A 21,137-nucleotide genomic window follows, 5' to 3' on the forward strand; every position below is an offset into this window, starting at 1 on the left:
TTTATTCATCAGTGTAAGGAGATAATGAAATACAAGTCACCACAATCATAGATAATGCTATTCTACAACAGAAAATATGAACCTGAAGAATGTGAATACAACTTTTTAAGTAATAGTTGTATTTAGTTTGTAACAAGCAAAATAGTTTTAACATACAGTTATTAAAACTAAATAATAATGTTAATTAAAAAGTAGTTCACAAGAAACCAAAACAACATGATACGTAATCAAATGCAATTGAGTTCATTCCTCTACTCGCTGTCTTAACTTAGATTTAGGGAAATTGTTTTTCTGGCAACACTGTAATTTCTATGGATTGCAACACTGAACATTCTTTAGGTTCATATTTTCTGTTGTAGGATAGCATTATCTATGATTGTGGTAACTTGCATTTTATTATCTCCTTTCACTGATGAATAATCAGGCAAAAGAAAAATGGTAAATTTCGTATTATTTTTAGTAAGGCAGGCTCTTAAGTATCTCATACTGTTCAACTCAGTGAGATCTATCGATTGATATGTCTTTCGATAATATGCGTCTCATCTCTGTATTATACTATCGTCTATCGTCTTGTTATTAGTATCAGAGTGAAACGTTTGATGAGGATATACTTCAGTGACAGTTTCATCTTAATAGGTGACGTCGTCATTGTACGTAGTCAGTTAAGACCGGATGTTTAGGCATTAAGAACCTGGAAAATAGGCGCTAAAATGTAACTCGAAATAATGAAGATACTCAATACATTTTCAAAAAAATAAATTCAAGTCATATAGATAATGTTCAAAGAATGTAGGGACATATCTGTTTGTTAATATTTTCTTTTACTGTATATATAAAAACGAATCTTGACATATATTGCACGTATATTTGGTAAATACATTCTCTGCAGCACTTTATTACTACACCAAAGTCCAAATATTATGCATTTATCAATACACACAGCAGTCCAAAGTTCTTCAGCACTTTATCAGTATATATGACAGTTCAAAGTTTTACAACATCTTTTCACTACAAACAACACGTATATTTTCTCGGAAGAAGCAGAATCCTTTCTTGAAATAGTAAATTATATATATGTTCCCCAATAAAGAATTATTTTGAAGAAAACGCATTGAATAGGCAACATTAGGCACTAAAGCAATTATTTAGGCAGAAATGAGTGAAATAGGCAAAATAAAATTGGCTTAAATTGAAATTATAACCCCTCACATAAACTTTAAAACGTTATTTTTGATCATATCTTGAAATATTAAAGAATAGGCATTTTGCGTAACATCCGGTCTCTAGTAATAAGTGTATAAGTTTACAGTAAAAAAAGTTCCCTCAGTTTTATCGAAAAACTACGCATGAGGGTTTACACTCAACCTGTACCATTATGTTCAGCTCCGTGAGGTCTGTCGGTTGGTATATATCGGTTGGTACATTTTTGGACATTTTCCCCGTATAAATTATAGAAATTGGCAATTTCCTCCTGCGTAATATAGTCTTAACCAGACAATTCTCCAGTGATATATTTTATCCGGATCTGTTATTTTCCTTCTGCATGCTGTTGTATTGGGTAGAGTACATTTCGGTCAATCATACCTCAGCGAATAGGGCTCTATAGCAACACTTTATTAAAATATGTAAACGATTCAAAGTAACCCAGAATAGTCAAAGATGTAAAATTAACCTATTGGAAATTATAGAAACTGTTCATTTCCTAAATTTATTTATCTAAATTTAAATGTAATGTTACATAAACATGTTTATGTAAATTTAAATGTAATGTTTGGATTTATATGTGTAAAATTTTCTTCTTTTCACAGTATACAATTTGGAGTATCTTGTGGATTGGCTGGAATATATTTATTATATGTTTCTACTTGAATGTTGGAGTTTTAGATAGAGTAAGTTATACGCTTATCATTTAAGAATCTTATACTAATAAATTGAACATATTTATTTTAATATTTATTAAATAATATAAGCACTTCTTACAAATATATCATTCATTGAAGTTACTGAAATGTTTTTCTTTACCATTGCGTAGATAGAAATATTGAAGAGTATTATTGAAATACTAGAATTTCGTGGTTTGTATGAAGAGAAATTTCTCCATGCAGAGGAAATATTTAAAAAAAAAAAAGTTGGAATGTAGAAGATTCACATAAAGTTCAACAATCATTCTCTGTCTGCCAGAACAACTAAGATAATAAGGAACTACAGTGAAGCAGAATCCCTTTATGAACACACTTTTCTAAAGATATACTGAATGCCTAATAGAAAATAAACTTACATCTCCGATTCTGGGTAAAATAACGTCTACGAGAGGAACCTAGTTTCAGTCCACAGCCGATGTCATCAGAATCCTTGTAAGAGAAACTTTGTGGACTAGCTTTATTTTATTACATTTATTTATTTTTATAATACATTAAGGTTTACATATTAACACACTTCTATATATTGAAATGAGATTAAATCTTTGTTCTGTAGTATAGATTAAGGAGACGGTGATGGTGAGAATGAAATATTGGAGTGAAGAAAGTGGGAGCAAATGGGAGAACCCCGAGAAAACCCACGCACACGGTTTTTGTCCACTAGAAAGCTTACTTAAGCTGGATCGAACCAAGGACCAAGCTGCTACTATTTACATTCTTCCGACTGCTTTTTTTTGTTTGTTTGTTTGTTATACGGAGGAAACTAAACTACTACTTTAGAATACAAATATTTAAATGTTAAAGCTGTAACAATATAAGAAAATTAAGTACCAGAGCCTCCTTCTATATTTTTCAGTTCTTTAAAAATTCTGGAACTTAAAGTTTCCTATATTTTACAGTTATACTATTTATATAGTTGTTCTCAAACTGGAAATTGAATTTTCTCCGTATACCAAGAAGCAGTCATAAGAATGTAAGTAGTAACAGCTCAGTGTTTTCTGCTTAGATAACATGCTAGACGATATTTCCACTAAGATAAATTAACCAAATACAGCAGAAAATTAGAAACAGATTACGGATGAGTAGGTAATAACTATTTTATTATTTACTTTAAGTTTACCAGGTGTATTCACATCTCCTAATATCGAGATAATAATTAACTTTGATAACTCGTTAAATTTAGAAGTTAATTCCTGATTGGTTTGTTCTTACTTGGGAACCTTTGGGAAATCTATTTTTGACTAGAGGATAATTGGAGGATAATTCAAGGGTGAATATTAACAGAGGCTTATAACAGCGATCTTGATTGGGTTAACACAGGTTCTAGCAGCGGACGCTGTTCATGCAACGATGAACATCTCAAGCTATGTAATGCGAAGTTGTGGATTAATTCATACATATCGTAAGCAATTAGATTTAAACATAGATATAATAAGTATATATAGAACAAGGATTTTAACTCCTTAGTTGCATTTCTTGTGTACATGTGTAAAGTGTACACCTTCCCGTGTAAGGAAAAATATCTTTTTATATTGTTATCGTTATTTCAAAAGAAAGTAGGTCATTGAGTTGTTAATTGTTTTAATTCTTAATAGTTACTTTGTTGCAAACGTTTTAATAGTATTAACCACTGGAGTATGCAGAATTTCGTCAAGGGAATCAAGTCCCCAGTTTCATTTACATTTTTCCATATTTAGCTCAAAGGAGTAGGTTAAACCCCGAAACCACCTGTGTGTGTACGCCACTGGTGTCAACTTATGTAGTTGTCCTAGATACTTTAACTGCTCATTGTTTTAAACATATCATATTCAGTGCACTAGATGTTGAGTCTAATATAAACTAATTTGATACTTAAGAATTTTATCAGTAATTCATCTTCTGTTTTGTGTTATTACTAATATTGATTAGTTGTTACAGAATACTGACGTATTAAACATGGGAACAGGCAGTGTCAGTTGGTGGGAAGTGAATGGAGCAGGATGCAAGCCAATTTACCCGACAAATATTACGTTAGAAGACGATCCTTTTCGCCCAATACGACCTGAAAGAGTATTAGGTTGTGTTCTGGAGTATCAGTATGTAGAAGTCATCCATGCATCTATTCAGTGCCTTTTGTCAGTAAGTGTTTCGTACAAACTGGTGTTTATTCTTATTTATTAAATAAGCTTTCCCATATTCAGCTTGAAAATACTATATGTCACAGTTATCAATGTTTAAAAATTACTTGGACATGAGTCAAAAGTCCAAAATACCCTTTTATTTCGGAAACTGCATGGAAAATAAAATAGAAAGAACTCCGTCAAATATTGGTTAGGGAGAGTTTCCTCATTATGGTCGTCATCTTTGATCAAATTCAAGTTTTTCAAATGTAAAACATTTTCGCGTGGTAAGTGAAATACTGTAATTATTTCAGAAAATGATTGCGAAATGATACATGGCATGTGCGTACAGTGCACAAGGGTATTGAGTCCACTTTTGGTCTTTCTCTCATAATTTTGGTAATTAGTCACTCCCTCTAGAACTAACATTGGTCCGTTTCTATCCCTATAGATATCGTTTCACTGATAACACGTGACTAAATGACCTATCAACATTGACACATTACTATTGCATTTAACTGGAGAGAGTGTGTCAATCGTTGTGTGGAAACAGTTGGACAAGGTGGGTCAAAGGAAAAATGTAACAGTGGAAAAAGTGGCCATTATGTTTGTATATGCCTATGCGGAGGGTGAGTGAAGTTACCTCATTTCTTGACATAACACAACAAGCTTCTAACACGCGTATGAATGCAAAACTTTATGGACACTATGGTCATAAAATGATTCTAATTCAGAGAGACTGCTTAGAAGTTTCACGCCTGGTTAAGGAAAAACACTTTCAAACCCGACAGGAATTGGTGTAGTTTCAAGGATGCAGGTCCATCCCAATCAATTTCTTACAGAACACTGCGAGGGAAACTGGATGCAATGGACATTTGAAGTTGAGTATCACGAAAGAGGCTGTTGGCATTCACAAAATGTACTGTCGAATGGCCTCAAGAATACATTTAGACCGTAGTGAACTGGAGGAGTGTAGTTGTGGTCTGACGAGTCGTGTGTGTATCTAAATTCCAATGATGCAAGGAGTCGTGTGCACTGAAAATCCAGTGAAACATTTCATTCACAGTGTGTGGGGTTCAGTGATTCAAACTGGAGGAAGTTCTGTTATGATGTGGGGTGCTTTCCATTCCATTATTTGGGCACATTGATACAGGTGAATGTGAACATGTTGATTTGAAAATTCTCAGTAACTAAGTGTTGCTATTTCCTCAGCATTTTCATTATGAACATACAGTGGACACTTTCATCGTCTAAGATGTCAACTGCCACGTTCACAGGGTTTAGAGCGTTCATACATGGTTTCTGGAGCATTCATGCAGCTTGTAACACCTGATCTGGCTTTAAAGTCACAGATTTAAATCCAATTAAAAATATGTGGGAATATTTGGACCAGTGAGAAAAACTCAGAATAGGCATCCCAGTACTTCACTGTAACTATGAATATACTGATGAATGAATGAATTCACATCGATATGGCATATCTGAAACACTCTCAAACAAAATCCAGGTCAGAGGCAGTGTTTTCTGGTATTAGATCAAGTACTACAGAAGAGTTTCTGAGGTTTTGTGTGGAGTTTATGGTACTGAGTAAAAAGGGACAGATTAAGGTGTTCTTGATGCTAGAGAAACTCAAGCTATCAACCGCAGATTTCAATAACCAGAACTCACCAGTATGTTCAAATTTCGAGAAATAGAAATGTTGAAGACTATTCTAATACGGAGCATTCCTCGATGAATCAGCAATAATTTTGATGTTCTCCAAGAGTCCACAAGACATCACATCTACCAGTAGGTGATACCCGTTCAAGATACACGTTCAGTGGAAACTATCTGTAACCCTAACAGACATGTGGAGTACTTAGAGTTTAGAGTAACTTCTTCGAGAATCTTAATCGTGTAGTAGGGATTTTGTGCTGCAACGAGACAATTTCACGTCAGTGGTTATGTTAATTGTTACATCGAAGGTTGGAGTGGTAGGAACTTTCCTTGACGAAATTTCAGTCATTAATAAGATTATAGTGTAGTGTGGAACATGAGGTACTTGCATTATGAGACCTATATTCCTAATGGCAATCTTTCCTCTTGATTAAGAATAAGATGAGTTACCTCTATATAACGAGTAAATGTTCGTCAGTAGTTTAGTGTATAATTCTTTTGTAACTGGATACTCCAGATTGGTTGTCTGAACTGACTACTGAAGCATGTGACCTTACCAACTAGTCTTCTATCAACGGGACTATTTGAAACAACTTACGTATACAATTCATATTCATCGAGCCATGGATATCGCCATACCTTCTTTCCTCGCATCGTTCTATGGCTCACGAGAATTAATTGGACCTCTTCTTCAACAGGAGGTAGACTTGGACTCAATTCGAGATATACAAGAATGCATCGATAAATGGACCTAGTCTGCTTGGAATGGATCCCCCACCTAACGCCAAAAGACATGTCCAGTCTGTTTGGGATGAACCTATAGTCAAGCTTCGTTTATCTTCGCTCCTATCATCAACTAATAACCCAGATGACAAAGCCAGGCTGTTAGCTGTCTCCTGCAAAAACGGAGCATGGCTTCAAACCCTACCTTCTCACACACTCGGACTACACCTTTGTAATGAGAGCTTTCATATTTTTATAGCTCTGTGCTGAGGGGCTAATATTTGCGAGCATCATTACAGTTCTGCTTGCAACGCATATGTTGATAATAAAGGATTACATGGTCTTGCATGTAGAAAAAAAAGTGCGGAAAGACAATCTCGACACCATAATATGAACGACATCATTTGTAGAGCCCTCTATCAGCGGGGGTTCCTTAATAAAAGAACCAAATGGTTGTTGCCGCTCTGATGGGAAAAGGCCTGACGGCATGGCCTTGGTACCGTGGAAAAACGGAAAAGCACTAGTCTGGGATTTCACATGTTCCGATACGTTTGCTCCTTCCAACAATGCATTCTTCAATTCAGGCAGGTCTCGTCGCAGCTCCCAGAGAATCCGACAAAAGGCTAAAATACACACCTATTGGACAAATATTGATTTATAACAGTAGCAGTAGAAACTAGTGGGTCTTGGGGTCACGAAAAATCTAATTTCATTAATAAAGTTGGTCATCGAATAGCGATCAAAACTGGTGATCCCCGAGTTACTGCATTCCTTTTCCAACGTATCAGCATCGCCATCCAGCGCGGGAATGTGTCATCGATCTTAGGCACATTACCTCCTGGTAAAGAACTGGATGAGATTTTTCTTCTATAACCAAGAGTCAAGCCAAGCCAAGTGTTTCACCGTTTTAGTTAATATTTGTTTTAGTGATATATTTAATGTTTGGAATGTTCACATTATTAGGAACGAAAATTCAAAACAGATTTGTTTACAATATAAAACTATTTTGGATTTTTATAAAATGCAAAAAACCAGAAAAAATTATGTTGTAATTTACATATTTTTCATTGTAAAATCATTTGGTGTAAATTAATATAACATTCTATCAATTATTTATTCAAAATAAAAGCATTTTGTAAAAAATCATATATATAATACAAGTTTTACAAAAAAGATGCTGATATTCACCATATGAAATTTATGACGAAAGTAGTATATAAAAATGTATTCGACTTACATAAGAGAAAGCTTTCAAAAAGGATATATATCCGTAGTGCAAAATCTTTGCAGTTTGCGAAATGGTAGCTTGATCCACTTCACGTGTATAGTTTGATTCGATCAAGATGCTTAAAAGGAAATACGTTATAAGATTATCATAATTATCTTTCTTTCGTCCAGTTATTGTAAAGTGAATTCTGAGTATCACTATGTTGAGTTGATTTCAGTTTAGCGTCCCTTTCAGCAGCGAGGCTATATGAGACGTGGAATCCGAACCACATGAGCTCCCGCCGGGAATCGAACCCGGGGCTCCCACGCCAAAGGCGCGTGCGCTAACCGCTTAACCACGAGAGAGCTCTTGAGTATCACTGTGACCTCCCACTCTTATATGTTGGGAGAATAATACTTTGTCTCCTGTGAGAAACATCTTGGAATAAACTTAACGTAAATATCAGCAAACTTCGATTTAGTTTTTATTCTAATACCACGTAATAAAAGAAACCTGAGAACCGCTAGTTTGACAGTTAAAAATGAAATATAATTTAAATTGTACTCAATTTTTAACAAAGTGTACAAGGGATTTAAATTTTAAAAATCAACTTTATATATATATTAAATATAAAAATCATGATTTGTTTCAGCTTTAGTCACTATACAAAATAATCATTGGATACAATGAACTAATCCCATTACTGCAGTTGTCTCTTGTTGACTTAACAAAACGTGTCTTTTCAGCTTCTTGGGTCTGCCGGCGGTGTTTTTGTCACACATCTTTTCTTGGAAGAAGATGATAGTTGTAAGTATATAATTCCTTTCTTGAAAAAGTAATTTCCCCTTGGCGTTGTCTTATGTGAAAATTTATTCTTACCAGCGTTCGACATGTAAGGGAAACTTAGTAGTGTAAGTTGTTTAAAAATATAGTTCCCGCCCTTGCTTTTTTAAATTCCCTTTCTCCTTATATTATCATTAAGCTCAAAGATAAGCATGTTTTCGTTACCAATTTAGTTTTTAGGAAACCATTTAAATTGAATAATCCAGAAATGAAACGTGTATTTATTTTTTTCTCAACAACAAATATCATTATTGATTTATATATAAGCTATCCATTTAATGAATTTCTCTAATCCCATACAATTTGTATACTTCCTATATTTGTTACACTTATTCAGTTGAATTATATTATAACTGTATGCCCAGAAAGTTGTTTGTCCTGCATATAAAAGTGTTAAGAAGTAGAGAAATATATCAATATTATTTATTGCACATCATCTATAGGTAGAGATACAATGATATATAAGATTGAAAATCTTCTAGTGGATCGGATTGGGATCAAATCCTTCCTTGGCGTCGTAAGGTTCCTAAGCGCCAAACCTATGCCACTCGGTCCCTTCCCCAACCAACCAGCAATTTACGCTTGGGGTAGATGTTCATTTGGACTATGTGACTATGATAGAAAGTCAGTCTGTTGTGCTTGGACAATCTTTAAAAATGTATGATTTGGATGACGATATTGTGAAATAGGGGGAAAAAGTAATATTTGTATACCACTTCTCGAATGAGGTTGAAAGAATGGAAATGTACGACTGGGTCAGCGATCGACCAGACGTCCCGATGTTCTAGGCTCGGTCTGGAAGGTGACTAAACAGCTTAGATTTTAGCACATTGATACGTTAAACCAGGAACTCGCTTTCGAATCTAAAGTCAGTTGCATATTTGCATTCTTCAAATTTCAATATAGCTATGCCTATGGAAGATGCGATATATAGATATATATAGGTAGGTTTATTTCTCACCAGAAAATAACTTTTGAAAATGCCTGAAGATGGCATGAGAGCAAGAGTGGTTCAATGGTAGAGCGTTTATCTCTGGTCCGTGTGGTCCCTTGTCCGATCCCAGCTTGCACCAAATGGGCTTTGTTGTGAACAAAGTGTGGGTGAGTTTTCTCGGGGTTCTCCCGTTTCCTTTCACTTCCTTCATTCCTCATTTTCATTATCGTCTCGCGTAGCCTCGATAATTGTGGGACAAAATTAGAAATTTTATTTCATTTCAAGGTGGCACGAATGGTCAGAGCAGGACGCGTTTGCGGAACACGTAGCCATAACCTGGCGCGAGCGCAGTTGTGTATAGTCAATTGTAAGAGAACTATGGTATAGGAAACATGGCTGCGCTTAGTCTGCCGCTGAGTTCGAGATATGCGCGGTGATCAGCTTTTGCAAATTGTATGCACAATGAGTTCCAAAATAACTGACAGCAGAGCACAAGAAGCAATAACTAGCGTCCACTTTGACCTTCCTGCTGTATTATCACCAGGAAGTTGGACTATTTTCTTAATCGCATCGTCAACACTGAGACAAAAGTTGGGTATCCAACATGACATTTCCCTATAGCATCGACCTCCATCTAAAGCGATTTCTGGCGGACAATGTTTTTATAGCGTAGCTTAGTTGCGGACGATTGTGACATCCTGATTTCAGTTCTTGGCTGCGGAATTCTTTTACATTATACAAACGCTGGTGCCCGCTTTATGACAGATGCCTTAACAAGAATGGTGCATGTGGTGAAGAGTAGACTATATATCACTAACTCCACAGCAATATATTTCCCCCTCCGGGTTCCGTCTTTCGTTTTACAGTCCATCGGAACTTACTTTCTATAGGTGCCTCGAATATTACTTAAAAATCGTAAGTTCATTAATCTTAGTAACTGGACTTTAATATTAGTTCCAAGCACAAAAAATGGAAATTGTAATCCGAATTAGCTAATTATTTGCTTCAAAAATGAACATAAGTAGCTGTTGAGGGAAATTTCTGGGTTACTTAATGCTAAGAGTATTGGTGTAGTAAGCCGAGGATTTGATTTGATCGACGTCTTATTTTTTACTCTTAAAATTTCATCAGTTTTGTGTCGCATCTGTATATTATATATATTTAGCTAGATTTGAGAAACTACTTGCAGAAAATAGTTTTTTGTGCAAGTAGCTCAAAAGATTAACTATTATTGCATAATGTTTCCTCATGACTGTTGAAGAGTGGGCTTGTTTTTTCACATCAGTGGAACTAAAAGATTTCAAATAAAAATGTCGAACAATTTCAGAGCTACAAGCTGCAGAAAGAAAAAACTGTAAAAGAAACAAGTAATGGGTCATAGTTCATAGCAATACGATTTCCAAAATAAGTTTGATAAATTACAAACAAAGTAATATACCGTATTTACTCGCCTAATAGTCTCCTTCACATAATAGTCGCACCTTAAGTTTGAAGTAAAATCATTCGCCAATAAAATTTCCCACGTAAAAGTCGCAGTCTACGGAATTTTTATCTTCGTGAACGAGATTTCCTTCGAAATTGTTTGTCTTGTGCGAGTCCGAGCAAAAGATCTTTTCGTGTTTACTGATACGTAATATCATGAACCATCTGTAAACAGAGATAAAGCAACCTACTTCACTCTCCATATTATATTGACACAATGCTGTATGTATCAAAATTCGAAATTGTTTTGATCATAGCGATAGTTGAGTGGCAACTTTCCTCGCGTAATAGTCGCAGTTGAATTTTCGTATTTAAAATTTGATACAAAAAGTGCGACTATTGCGCGAGTAAACACTGTAATTTTTAAAACACCCATTTTACAGAATAGTGCAAAACTTGCACAGTAATTTAAGAGAACAGTGGGTCGCGATTTTTTGTGTAAGGCTAGGTGCAAATTGAGACACGCATTCCGTGTGTGAAATTACCTGTGGTTAAGACGCAATTTTATTATGAAATTTGAGTTCCCAATCAGAATTGGATATTGAAACTGAAGACGAAGTTTTGCTTTAGTTTTTGATTAATCATTTTTTTTAAGCTTGTTTTTGCATTTCTCTTTTGTTTGCAGTTGAATAACATTCGAAAATTTATTATTATTGAAAAATATTTATTTTCCAACTCTTCTACTGTGGACAGCAAGTCTTGAGCTCTTTTAATCTTGAACTCTTGCCCGCTAACCTTTCTGGAACTTCGTCTTCCCTTAAATACCACAATGTTAGGAAGATCCTTAAGTCTATGTATTAAAAAGATGCTTCAATGACAGTTATTAAGTATTGGGTTTTATGTCTGCTTTTCAAACGAGAAATTTTTATGAGATATAGTGTGTGGTCTTATTTTAAGCGTAACAAAATTTAAACATACATAAATTTCTTTTTTGTTCTTATGGTACAATTTTCTAACAGTTACGTATAATAATTGTAACGAGAAAATGTATAGAAGTTATCCAGATTTGTGTGAACACACATTTACAATACGTAGGTGTAGCACGTTACACCTCTTCTTTATACGATTCTGCACGCTGGTACACTTTTTTCGTGATGTGTTCCAACCACAGTTTCTAAAGATCGGAACATCATCTCCGATGCACACGAATTAGCTTTTAGGGTTCGAATTTTGTCTTTCGTGTCGAGTCTACAGAACACAATTATTCCACAGGAAAGTCACACTTTCGAAAGACCCGTCCTCTGAATTTTCGTATCGTATGCAGTTTCGCATTCATTTCAAATTTACTCTTAGATTGTATGCAAATTGTCGTGCTACCCCTTTGCGCTTGACCGTAGATTATCATGTTTTAGTCCTTTTGAAAAACCTTGTTCCTGACCAACTCATCGGTTTTTGCGCCCACGGGTTACGCATTGGATGCTGTTCATTTCTAGTAGTACGCAATTGGTTCTGCACAACTAATACGTGGTTTAGGCTTCCTTCTCACGCTCAAGAACGTGCACTTCTAGGAGTCTCCAGTTGACGATGCACGTCCGATCCTAGAGAATCAGGTCCTAGATAGGTTTTTTGTTCATTGAACTAGTATGCTGGGTGGTTCATTCCTATAAAAAGATGCTCGGGTATATTACGAACAGAGGCTACAGAAACCACTGCCGCTTCAACGACCTGAAAACGAGAACAATGTTGTCAGTTCTCGAAACGTTGGACGACGTGGAATTTGCCTTGCCGATTGCCCGAGAACATCTATATTCAAGTAGACACCAGCTGTAAACAGGACTAATTAATTTTCATTTGAGTCACTTTGGACGTGTTCTATGGGAATCTTGGTTAGAATTTGATCTTGTAAATAGGGCCAAGCTGAATACAATGTGACTCTCTCATAGCCAGGTATCATGGTAACACCCGTAATGGTTTTGGTTCTTGACCAGGTATTATGGTAACATTCCTTTCCTTTGGGTTGCAGACTATCCCAGTCGTTTTGAGTGAGATCTAGTAGCATTTTGGTTGTATTAAATTCATGTAAAAAGCTCCAAGAGCTACTGTACTTGAATGATTCAATGTCCATGAGAGAGAATATTTCATACAGTTCACTCACCCTGTTTGTGGAACCTGTATTGTTAATACTAATAAACGGCAGAGACGCTGGAAGGAATAGAGACTCCTTAATTTGTTGCCTAGTAAAAGATACGTCGTAGAGCGATGATTATCAAGTCTTTAACGGAATAACTATTTCCAGCTATCTGAAGTTGTCTTGGCCGAGATCAACGTTTCCCTGTAGAGCTTAGATCTTCCAGATTGTTAGTAGCTGAGTTACTAAATTTATGCGTAGATGCTGGCTTAAGGATGATGATGATGATAATAATAATAATAATAATAATAATTAAAGCCAGTTTACGCCAAAGTATAGTCTGTGGAAAAGAAAAAGCTGTCGACAATTTAAAAACGAGCCATGCTGATTTCGCCAATTGTTTCTGAATGAATCAAAACCAGTTTGCTGAGGTACACACATGTCCAAAATTATTGTCGCATATCTATAAATATATTGTTGTTGGAATATAATTTGATAACGAATTCGCCTGTTATTTTTTACTATGTTAATATGTGTATAATCGACAAAGACACGTATGTGGCAAATTTCATATCAAAAGAGCAGTAAATAAGAACAATAAACCGAAAATAAAACTTTCTTGTCCATTTAGCAACATTTTGTTTTACTCATTCTAATTTTCGTATTTTAACTCTTCTCCTTTGAAATTTACCACAAATATACATTTCCCGATTATGCACATAGTATCAGTATTAAAAATACCCTCCAAAATCATTATTAAATTATATTCTTTCAAGAAGACAGTTATAGATATGCGATAATCATTTTGGACATGAGTGTACATGGAATAATTCAACAAACCATTGACTCAAATGTATATAATGCCCAAAAGTCGATTGCAGCTAAAGAAAAACTTGCAGTTTTGGACACTCGGCGCACGAGAAACTATTTCAATTACAGGCCAGGCGACTGTGAGTAGTACTGCCTAACGTCATGTTTTCAGTTTACGCCGTTCTATTTAAATTCTATAAGTTACAAAAGAGTGCATTCCACTCATTGCTACGTCACCTCGTACGCGCTATACACGTCTCCATTTGCACCTAAACTTTGCTCTGTTAAGATTACTCAGAAACTACACGATTTAGAGAAAGCGGGCACAATTTTTCTGTAATTTGTGGAATTCTTTTTGAAAGTTTTATTGTTAATGAAACTGGGTTCCTTTGCAGATTTTTTTCTTTCTTACAGCATGTTATGAAGTAGTACTTCGTTCTTTCGATCTCTTATTACTTTTTTTTCTTTCATGTGACATGAACTGCTAAGCAAAGTCTGCTAAGCAAGTCTTGATATGTTCATCAAATCTCCCTGCATATTCACGTCTTCAACACATGTCATTATAAATATCGTCTCAGCAGTACGCGTGTAAAACATTAATCGCGTTAATTATTAATATTTCCCAATTATTAAGTCTTCAATTTTTAGGCGAAACCTTTGAAATATTTTAAAAAGTGAAAAATGTCAAGAACATGTAAGTTTTCGCTTTCTTCGTCACTGTAGAACTTCTAATAGTCTGTTTTTTTATGACCATAACTTCAGTCCTGAATTACAAATTACATCATAAAGACAGAAGTAATTTATTTTAAAAGAAAACGATAGTATATATTGCAATTACTGGTACACAGTTTCATAAAATAAACAGGTATATCATTAAATCGTAGTGATTATGAATCAATTTCAGGTTTGAAATAAGTTATATTTTTTCTATTCATCTTTGCCATTATAGTATTTAATTGATTACTGTTTATAACTTACGAAAAGGTTTATCTTGGAGTGCAATTAGTATTAGTATCTTATCTCGCCATCTTCATAGACCCAGTATTTTAGATATGTAGACATAACTCTTTCTTTGTTCCAGTCGATTTCATTGGTGGATTTGATCTACACGCAGTATGGTAAGTGCTGTGTGGTTGAGATTGCTCATTGTGCACATTTATTGATAGCATCTTTTTCTTTGTAGGGTAATTTGTACTTTCTATGTACGTAGGCTTGTTAATTTTCTTTCTCTTGTATTTTACAGTTGATTTTATAGGTGGGTTCAATCCTAGCTCTGCCTATTATCCTTCTAGTAAACCACCTCATACGGAAGTTCGTCCAATGTATGTAAAAGTAATGTAAATATGACAGTTTGACCCCGAGAGAGACGAAAGATCCCACTAACACCGTTTAATGAACAGCTTCAATTAAAGCATGCACGTTGCATGTTTGCTAAATCATTAAGTTTTGTTTGACCAGTCAATGAGTTTCTTGTTTCGTTTGAAGTTTTGAGTGCGTGATATTATATATTCACAAGAAAATAAATATATTCACAGGTTTTCGAGTTAGATCCGTATAGACTAGTGCTATTTTGTGAAAAGTTAGATGTAGAAGGCATTTATGGTGAAAAGTAGATAAAGTGCTTTTTAAAATTGATTTTTGTGTGTTCAACTAGAATATGTTGTTTACCACTCTGGGGTCTGCCTTTTTCATGCTGTGGTGAGAAAAACAAAATGGCGGCCAAAATGTGAGAAATTTCATTTTGTGCACTTAATTACTTACGACTTATCCAAAACAACTTTGTTACGTTAATTATGTAGTTCTTCTTACATTGTAATAAGTATAGAAATAAGGAACCACCCTTACAAATTAATTTAGTGCTCAAAGATCTACATTAATCATTCATACAAACACTTTCAGTGATTCTTTATTTACATATTGAAATACACTTCAATTTTCCTTTCTTTCAATTGCAATTATAAGATTTACATCCAGTAGACTAACCACATTCAATTATTTCTGCACAGGAACTTGGTATTGAAGGTAAGGACTGTAATATTGGCCCAAGTTTTCCATCTTCCTTGGTCCAACCCTTTTCTTTAGGTGAATGCAAGTTGGGGATGTTGGATGTCGCCTGTCTCCAAACCACAACTTTGTAATGTGCTCTTTGTGTGTGGAATGTTAGGGCGTCAGTTGTTGGAGGAAGGGCTTCAGGAGCTTGGTATTTATGAAACAAAGTTATTCTTGCCTCATCACAAGTCTCTTCTTTACGAAAGTTATAAATCCTACATGCAAACTTTTCAGCCGATTTGATTGTTTTTACCTCAAGTGCAGCTTTACCAAGATTTTTCAGAAGCTGGTAATTTTAACAGAATGTTATCCACGTTTTCTTCTTACAATGACCAATTATATGGGAAACAGTATCGCAGCCGGTAATGGCATGAAATAGAATTATAGAACTCAGATCTTTTATCACAATGGACAACTCACAAAATGTGAGAATAGGTGTGTATTTTGGTTTTGCTGCTCTGTCCATTTTTAGACACAGTTCTTTGCAATTTAGTCGACTGTAATGTGCTATTAAAAGTACCAGAATATTAGTATCTCGTGCTGAAACAACATTATCAGCTTGAGTATGTAAACAGTGTAAAACAATTCTCGTATCTCCTCCTTCAAGTTCGGCAACTAAGGAACTTTGATCCAAATATGTGTCTGAAGATTTCACCATGCCTTGTTTCTCAAATCCTCCAGAGACAATAGTTGTTTTGTTTCCAAAAGTTTGAATAATTAGCTCCTCTGGAAGCAAGCGGACGAGAACTTCTTTATTTTCTGGAAGTGCCAAAAATCTTTCCCAATTATTTGGTAAAGGAATGTCTCTGTTTTTAACGTTCTTTGAAGCGTTTCTGTCTTGTTTTTTTCTTTTATGGATTGTGGTCCATGAAATTCTCTCTCATTTGCCTTGCTTTAGTCAATTCGTTTGTAGTCATTTGATCATCAAGTCCAAGAGAAAACATTTCTCTTGTCTGAGATGCAATTTTTGCACGTAAATTATACGATAGATACCAACTTGCACTGATTTTGTGATTCCAATAATGCCTCCTCCTCTATTCCCTGTTGCATTAAGCCATTCTTGACTGTGATCTGGATCAACTTCATTCAAGGTTCCATTTGAACTTTTAGTACCCCAATTTCTAAGTTTAAATTCTTGCAATACATCAAGAGGAAGATTATGCATCTCTGCAATATGTATGATTCTCCATCTTGCATAGTTAGTGTGGTCGTATCTGAAGACATATGGTAACATCTTAAATGCATATATGTGCAAATCCCATATTTCATCCCTTTCAGCTCTTATGAAAAGTACAAGAATAGAAACCATGTTCATATATTGACACCAGAAACGAAAGTTCGATTTCTCACTTGTGAAGTCAAAGAAAGATTTTAGACAGTATGGTTTGAAAACCTATTGTTCCTAATGAATTTATAAGACTATTACAATCATGATTCATTCAATTTAACAAATACTGACCAGCTCGTTATCATGTTCTTTGATGTAATTAAGAAGTTTCGGAAGGAAGAGTTTCCACATAGCTTGCAATGTGATTTTGTGAGCTCTTAATTCCTTTGGCATAAGCTTTTGCCAGTAGCACATGTGTAACTGTAGTTTCACTAGAAATATTTCTTTCTACCCACACTTGGGACAATCCAGAATCACGCATATGCTGTCCTATCACTTTCAAGAAGTTCATACAAATATGCAAGCCTTCTAGTCGATGAATTTATATCTGCATTCCTCCTTCTTTCACTTCAATTCCATAAGATGTAGAAAAAGAGCATGAACAACAGTAAACATTATATATTTCTGTTGTTCGACGGAAAGAAAATGAATGCTGTATTCAGGGCTGTCGTCGATCAGCTTTGGAACCCCAAAAACTATGTATTTGACACTAACATCGGTCGATGTAGATTATTTGTACGTATCACCACTTCCCCCCGCTTCTCTCACCGCCCTAGCCAATAGAGCAGCGTTTCCCAACCGGTGTGCCGCGGCACACTGGTGTGCCGCGAATGGACCGCAGGTGTGCCCTGAGGAAATCGAATCAAAATTATTAATTTTATAGCAACCAAATTGCAAGACATAGGGAAAAATGTATATTTTTGTATTTCACATTACTATGAATTTCTACCATGGAAAAAATTACTGTAATTGTAATATATTATTCTACATCTATTACTGTGTAGCAGACAGTATTTCGGCTCGTACACATTTCCACGGTTAGCTGCTATGTTATGCTTCAATTGAGAGTCATACTAACACCGAAAAATGGAAGCACTTGTACGGTACGCGTCAAGTGAACGTTCATAGAACACTCATTCGCACGTGAATGACAGAACAACACTTTGTTCAACAGCTGTGTTTTGACTAGGGGTGTTCGGAATTCGATTTCGTATTCCGGAATTCGGAATTCGTCTAATTCCGGAATGTTCCGGAATTTCGGAATTCCGAAACGTTTCGAAATTCCGGAATGTTCCTAAATTCCGGAACGTTTCGAAATTCCGGAACGTTTCGGAATTCCCGAATGTTCCGAAATTCCGGAACGTTTCGAAGTTCCGGAATGTTCCGCAAATTCAGTAACATTCCAAAAGTTTGGAATTGTGGAATGCTCAAAAGTATGAATTTCGGAACTGTTTTCAAGACTGAAATTTTGAAGCTCACTGTTGATTCTGGAATCGTAATATTAATATTAGTTCGAAGTTCGAATATAAAAGTTCGAAACAGTCCTGAGGCAATGGTTCTCAAACATTATTACAAGGCTTTAATCCCACAAATTTACTCGCAAATACTTTCTCGTTTTCACTTTGGTATCTATGGAATATAGTAGAAACATGTCTTAAACAGTTATGCATTCTCGTATTTACAATTATTGGAATAAAGTACAGCATTTTATCTTTATATTTTACATTTTTTTCAATCATTGCCATTTTGTATTTTGAAGTACCAACAAGAAAACAATTTACATGTTTGGCATTTTAATTCCAAAATATTTGTTTTACTATTAAGCAAACAATACAAGAGCACACGAAACATTTGTAGTCATGTCATTTGGAATTATATTAATGAACTTTTAATCTAAAGTACAAGGAGTACACATGAGTAATACATAATTGTGAAAATTTTGACAACTGAAACCCTGAAATGGTACAACTGATGCTACCTGAGACGTCATCAAATAATGCAACAAAAATGTAAATGTAAATTACTATTGAAAGAAAAAGCAAAATTTCTGTGCTACAAAATAATACTATTAGAGAACAATGATGTGGATAAAATATTATAAGAGCATGTATTAAATGTCAATTTTCATATAAATGCCCAGATGATTTTTTTAAAAATTAGGGGAAAGTAGACTTTAGACGATATTAGACAAGGCAATTATGTATGCAAAATTAGGAGACATGCATTCAAATTATTTCCTGTAATAAAAATTAGAATTCAACTTTCCATGGTAGATTGCACAAGTTCTATCTCCGAACAAGGTGAAATACGTGCAATTTACTATGGAAAGTTGAATGTTAATTATTATTACACGAAATAATTTGAACGCATGACTCTTAGCATGCAAGATTGCATAGAAAATTGCATCGCATAAAATGGGCTTTAGGGACTTTTAGCTTAACAAACTTCTTTTATCTCATTGATCTTTTTTATCTGATTTATTTGAAAAATCAGGAGAAAGAAAGTTTTCGCCAACTTTTCTACTCAAGGAAAGTAAGACATCAATTTTTGTAAAGATCAATTTACGCGAAGTACGAATAGTTTTTGATACAAATTAATTATTTCGTAAGAAATATGAACATTAGGCTAATACTTTTAGTGTGAATATTAACATTTACGAAATGATTTCTTTCATTTTTAACTTTTACCATCGCTACTCACAATTTCGGGTATACTAATTAAACATTTACCTTTCTTGTTGTTAGTTAGTCATTGGTGCAGACCCTTTCATCTGAATGCATAACTATCCTTCATATTGCAGCTTTGTATGAAAATGTACATATTCTGTTGACTTGTATCAATGTAATTGTTTAAAGAAAGTAACATGCTTTTACATCAGAATTTCACAACATTGATAATATATTGGTGATTAATACAATTTCTCAACAAACCAATTTTAAATGTTTTTCACTCACACAATTCATTTATCACCTTGCATAAAATTTTGATTAGTAGAGTTAGAACTAATCTTCATACGTAGGTTCCAATGCTTAGTATTTAACTGATAGACACCTTTATTTAGTTAGTTATTCAAATAAGTGTCGCAGGACAAGAAAAGAGTAGCGCGTACATGTTAATAATTATAAGATATTATGTAAAGTTTGCACCTCTATTCGATTTACTCTCGTTGTACATTTTGACAAGATATGCAAATAATTCTTGATAAAGCTTTCATTATAAAAAACAGCATAGCATCATGATTATAGAAGTTACAAAAAACATTAAACAGTAGTCCCTTGTTCTAAGAAATTTTTTGCTGTTTGCAGCATGCAGTATACTAAATACAATACAAGCGATACATTAATAATTTTAGCTTTGCGTGATTTGAACCTGAAATATGAAATACTGATTCTAGTTTCCAAAAAGTTCATGTAACATCAATAATGCATATTTTTACATAATACGGACAGCAGCATAATAATTGTACATTTTTATTTCAGACTATCCTATCCCTTTAATTACTGAAAATCGTATTTTCTTTTAAATGATTCTCTGCCCCTCCTTCAGGTACTTATACTTAACAATGGCCATACATCAAAAGATATGCAGTTCAATTTCTTGTTAGGGTTGCCTCGTATAAATGGAAAAGGTAGTCGGTATTCATTTAAAAAAGAATAAAGAAAGTGGTTTATAAAAAAGGTGTTTCTCGGAAGATAAACCAAACTAAAGGGAAGAACTAGCTCGAATTTCTATGTTCCGATTTCTGCAACAAAATCACGGAATTTACACTGAATCACTTATGATTGAGACTTTATGGATAACCAGACAAAGTTTCAAATCTTATGCGCAATCGTTCACAGTGAACGGATCTAGAGAATGAAACAAACCAGTTGCCGTGGACCAAAACTCCTTCCTTCAGCACAGCGGAATCAATATCCAGTTTCAAAGCTAAGCTTTGCGCACACCTCTCAGTTCGGGGTAACAGCAAAAATTATTTTTTCAATAAGAAGTTCCGGAATGTTTCGAAATTCCGGAATGTTTCGAAATTCCGGAATGTTTCGAAATTCCGGAATGTTCCGAAATTCCGGAATGTTTCGAAATTCCGGAATGTTCCGGAATTCCGGAACGTCTTGAAACTGTGTTCCGATTCCGGAATTGGAATTTCCGTTCCGAAAAATTCCGGAATTCCGGAATTAGGAA

The 21,137-nt window shown here is 34.7% G+C and overlaps 1 protein-coding gene across 2 annotated transcripts in view; it reads left to right on the top strand.

The window, feature by feature from the left end:
* NKAIN (Sodium/potassium-transporting ATPase subunit beta-1-interacting protein) overlaps nt 1-21,137 on the top strand; it is a 137,073-nt gene that overhangs the window by 86,944 nt on the left and 28,992 nt on the right. The window contains exons 3-5 of one of the 2 annotated variants that reach the window (XM_081755730.1): nt 1,809-1,889; nt 3,828-4,037; nt 8,351-8,411. In XM_081755730.1, the coding sequence (XP_081611856.1) occupies nt 1,809-1,889; nt 3,828-4,037; nt 8,351-8,411 (352 nt within the window). The remainder of the gene's footprint in view (nt 1-1,808; nt 1,890-3,827; nt 4,038-8,350; nt 8,412-21,137) is intronic. The other variant, XM_081755731.1, reaches the window with a different exon arrangement.

Source organism: Thermobia domestica, chromosome 4, assembly GCF_964235325.1.
Source record: "Thermobia domestica chromosome 4, izTheDome1.hap1.1, whole genome shotgun sequence".
NCBI lineage: Eukaryota > Metazoa > Arthropoda > Insecta > Zygentoma > Lepismatidae > Thermobia > Thermobia domestica.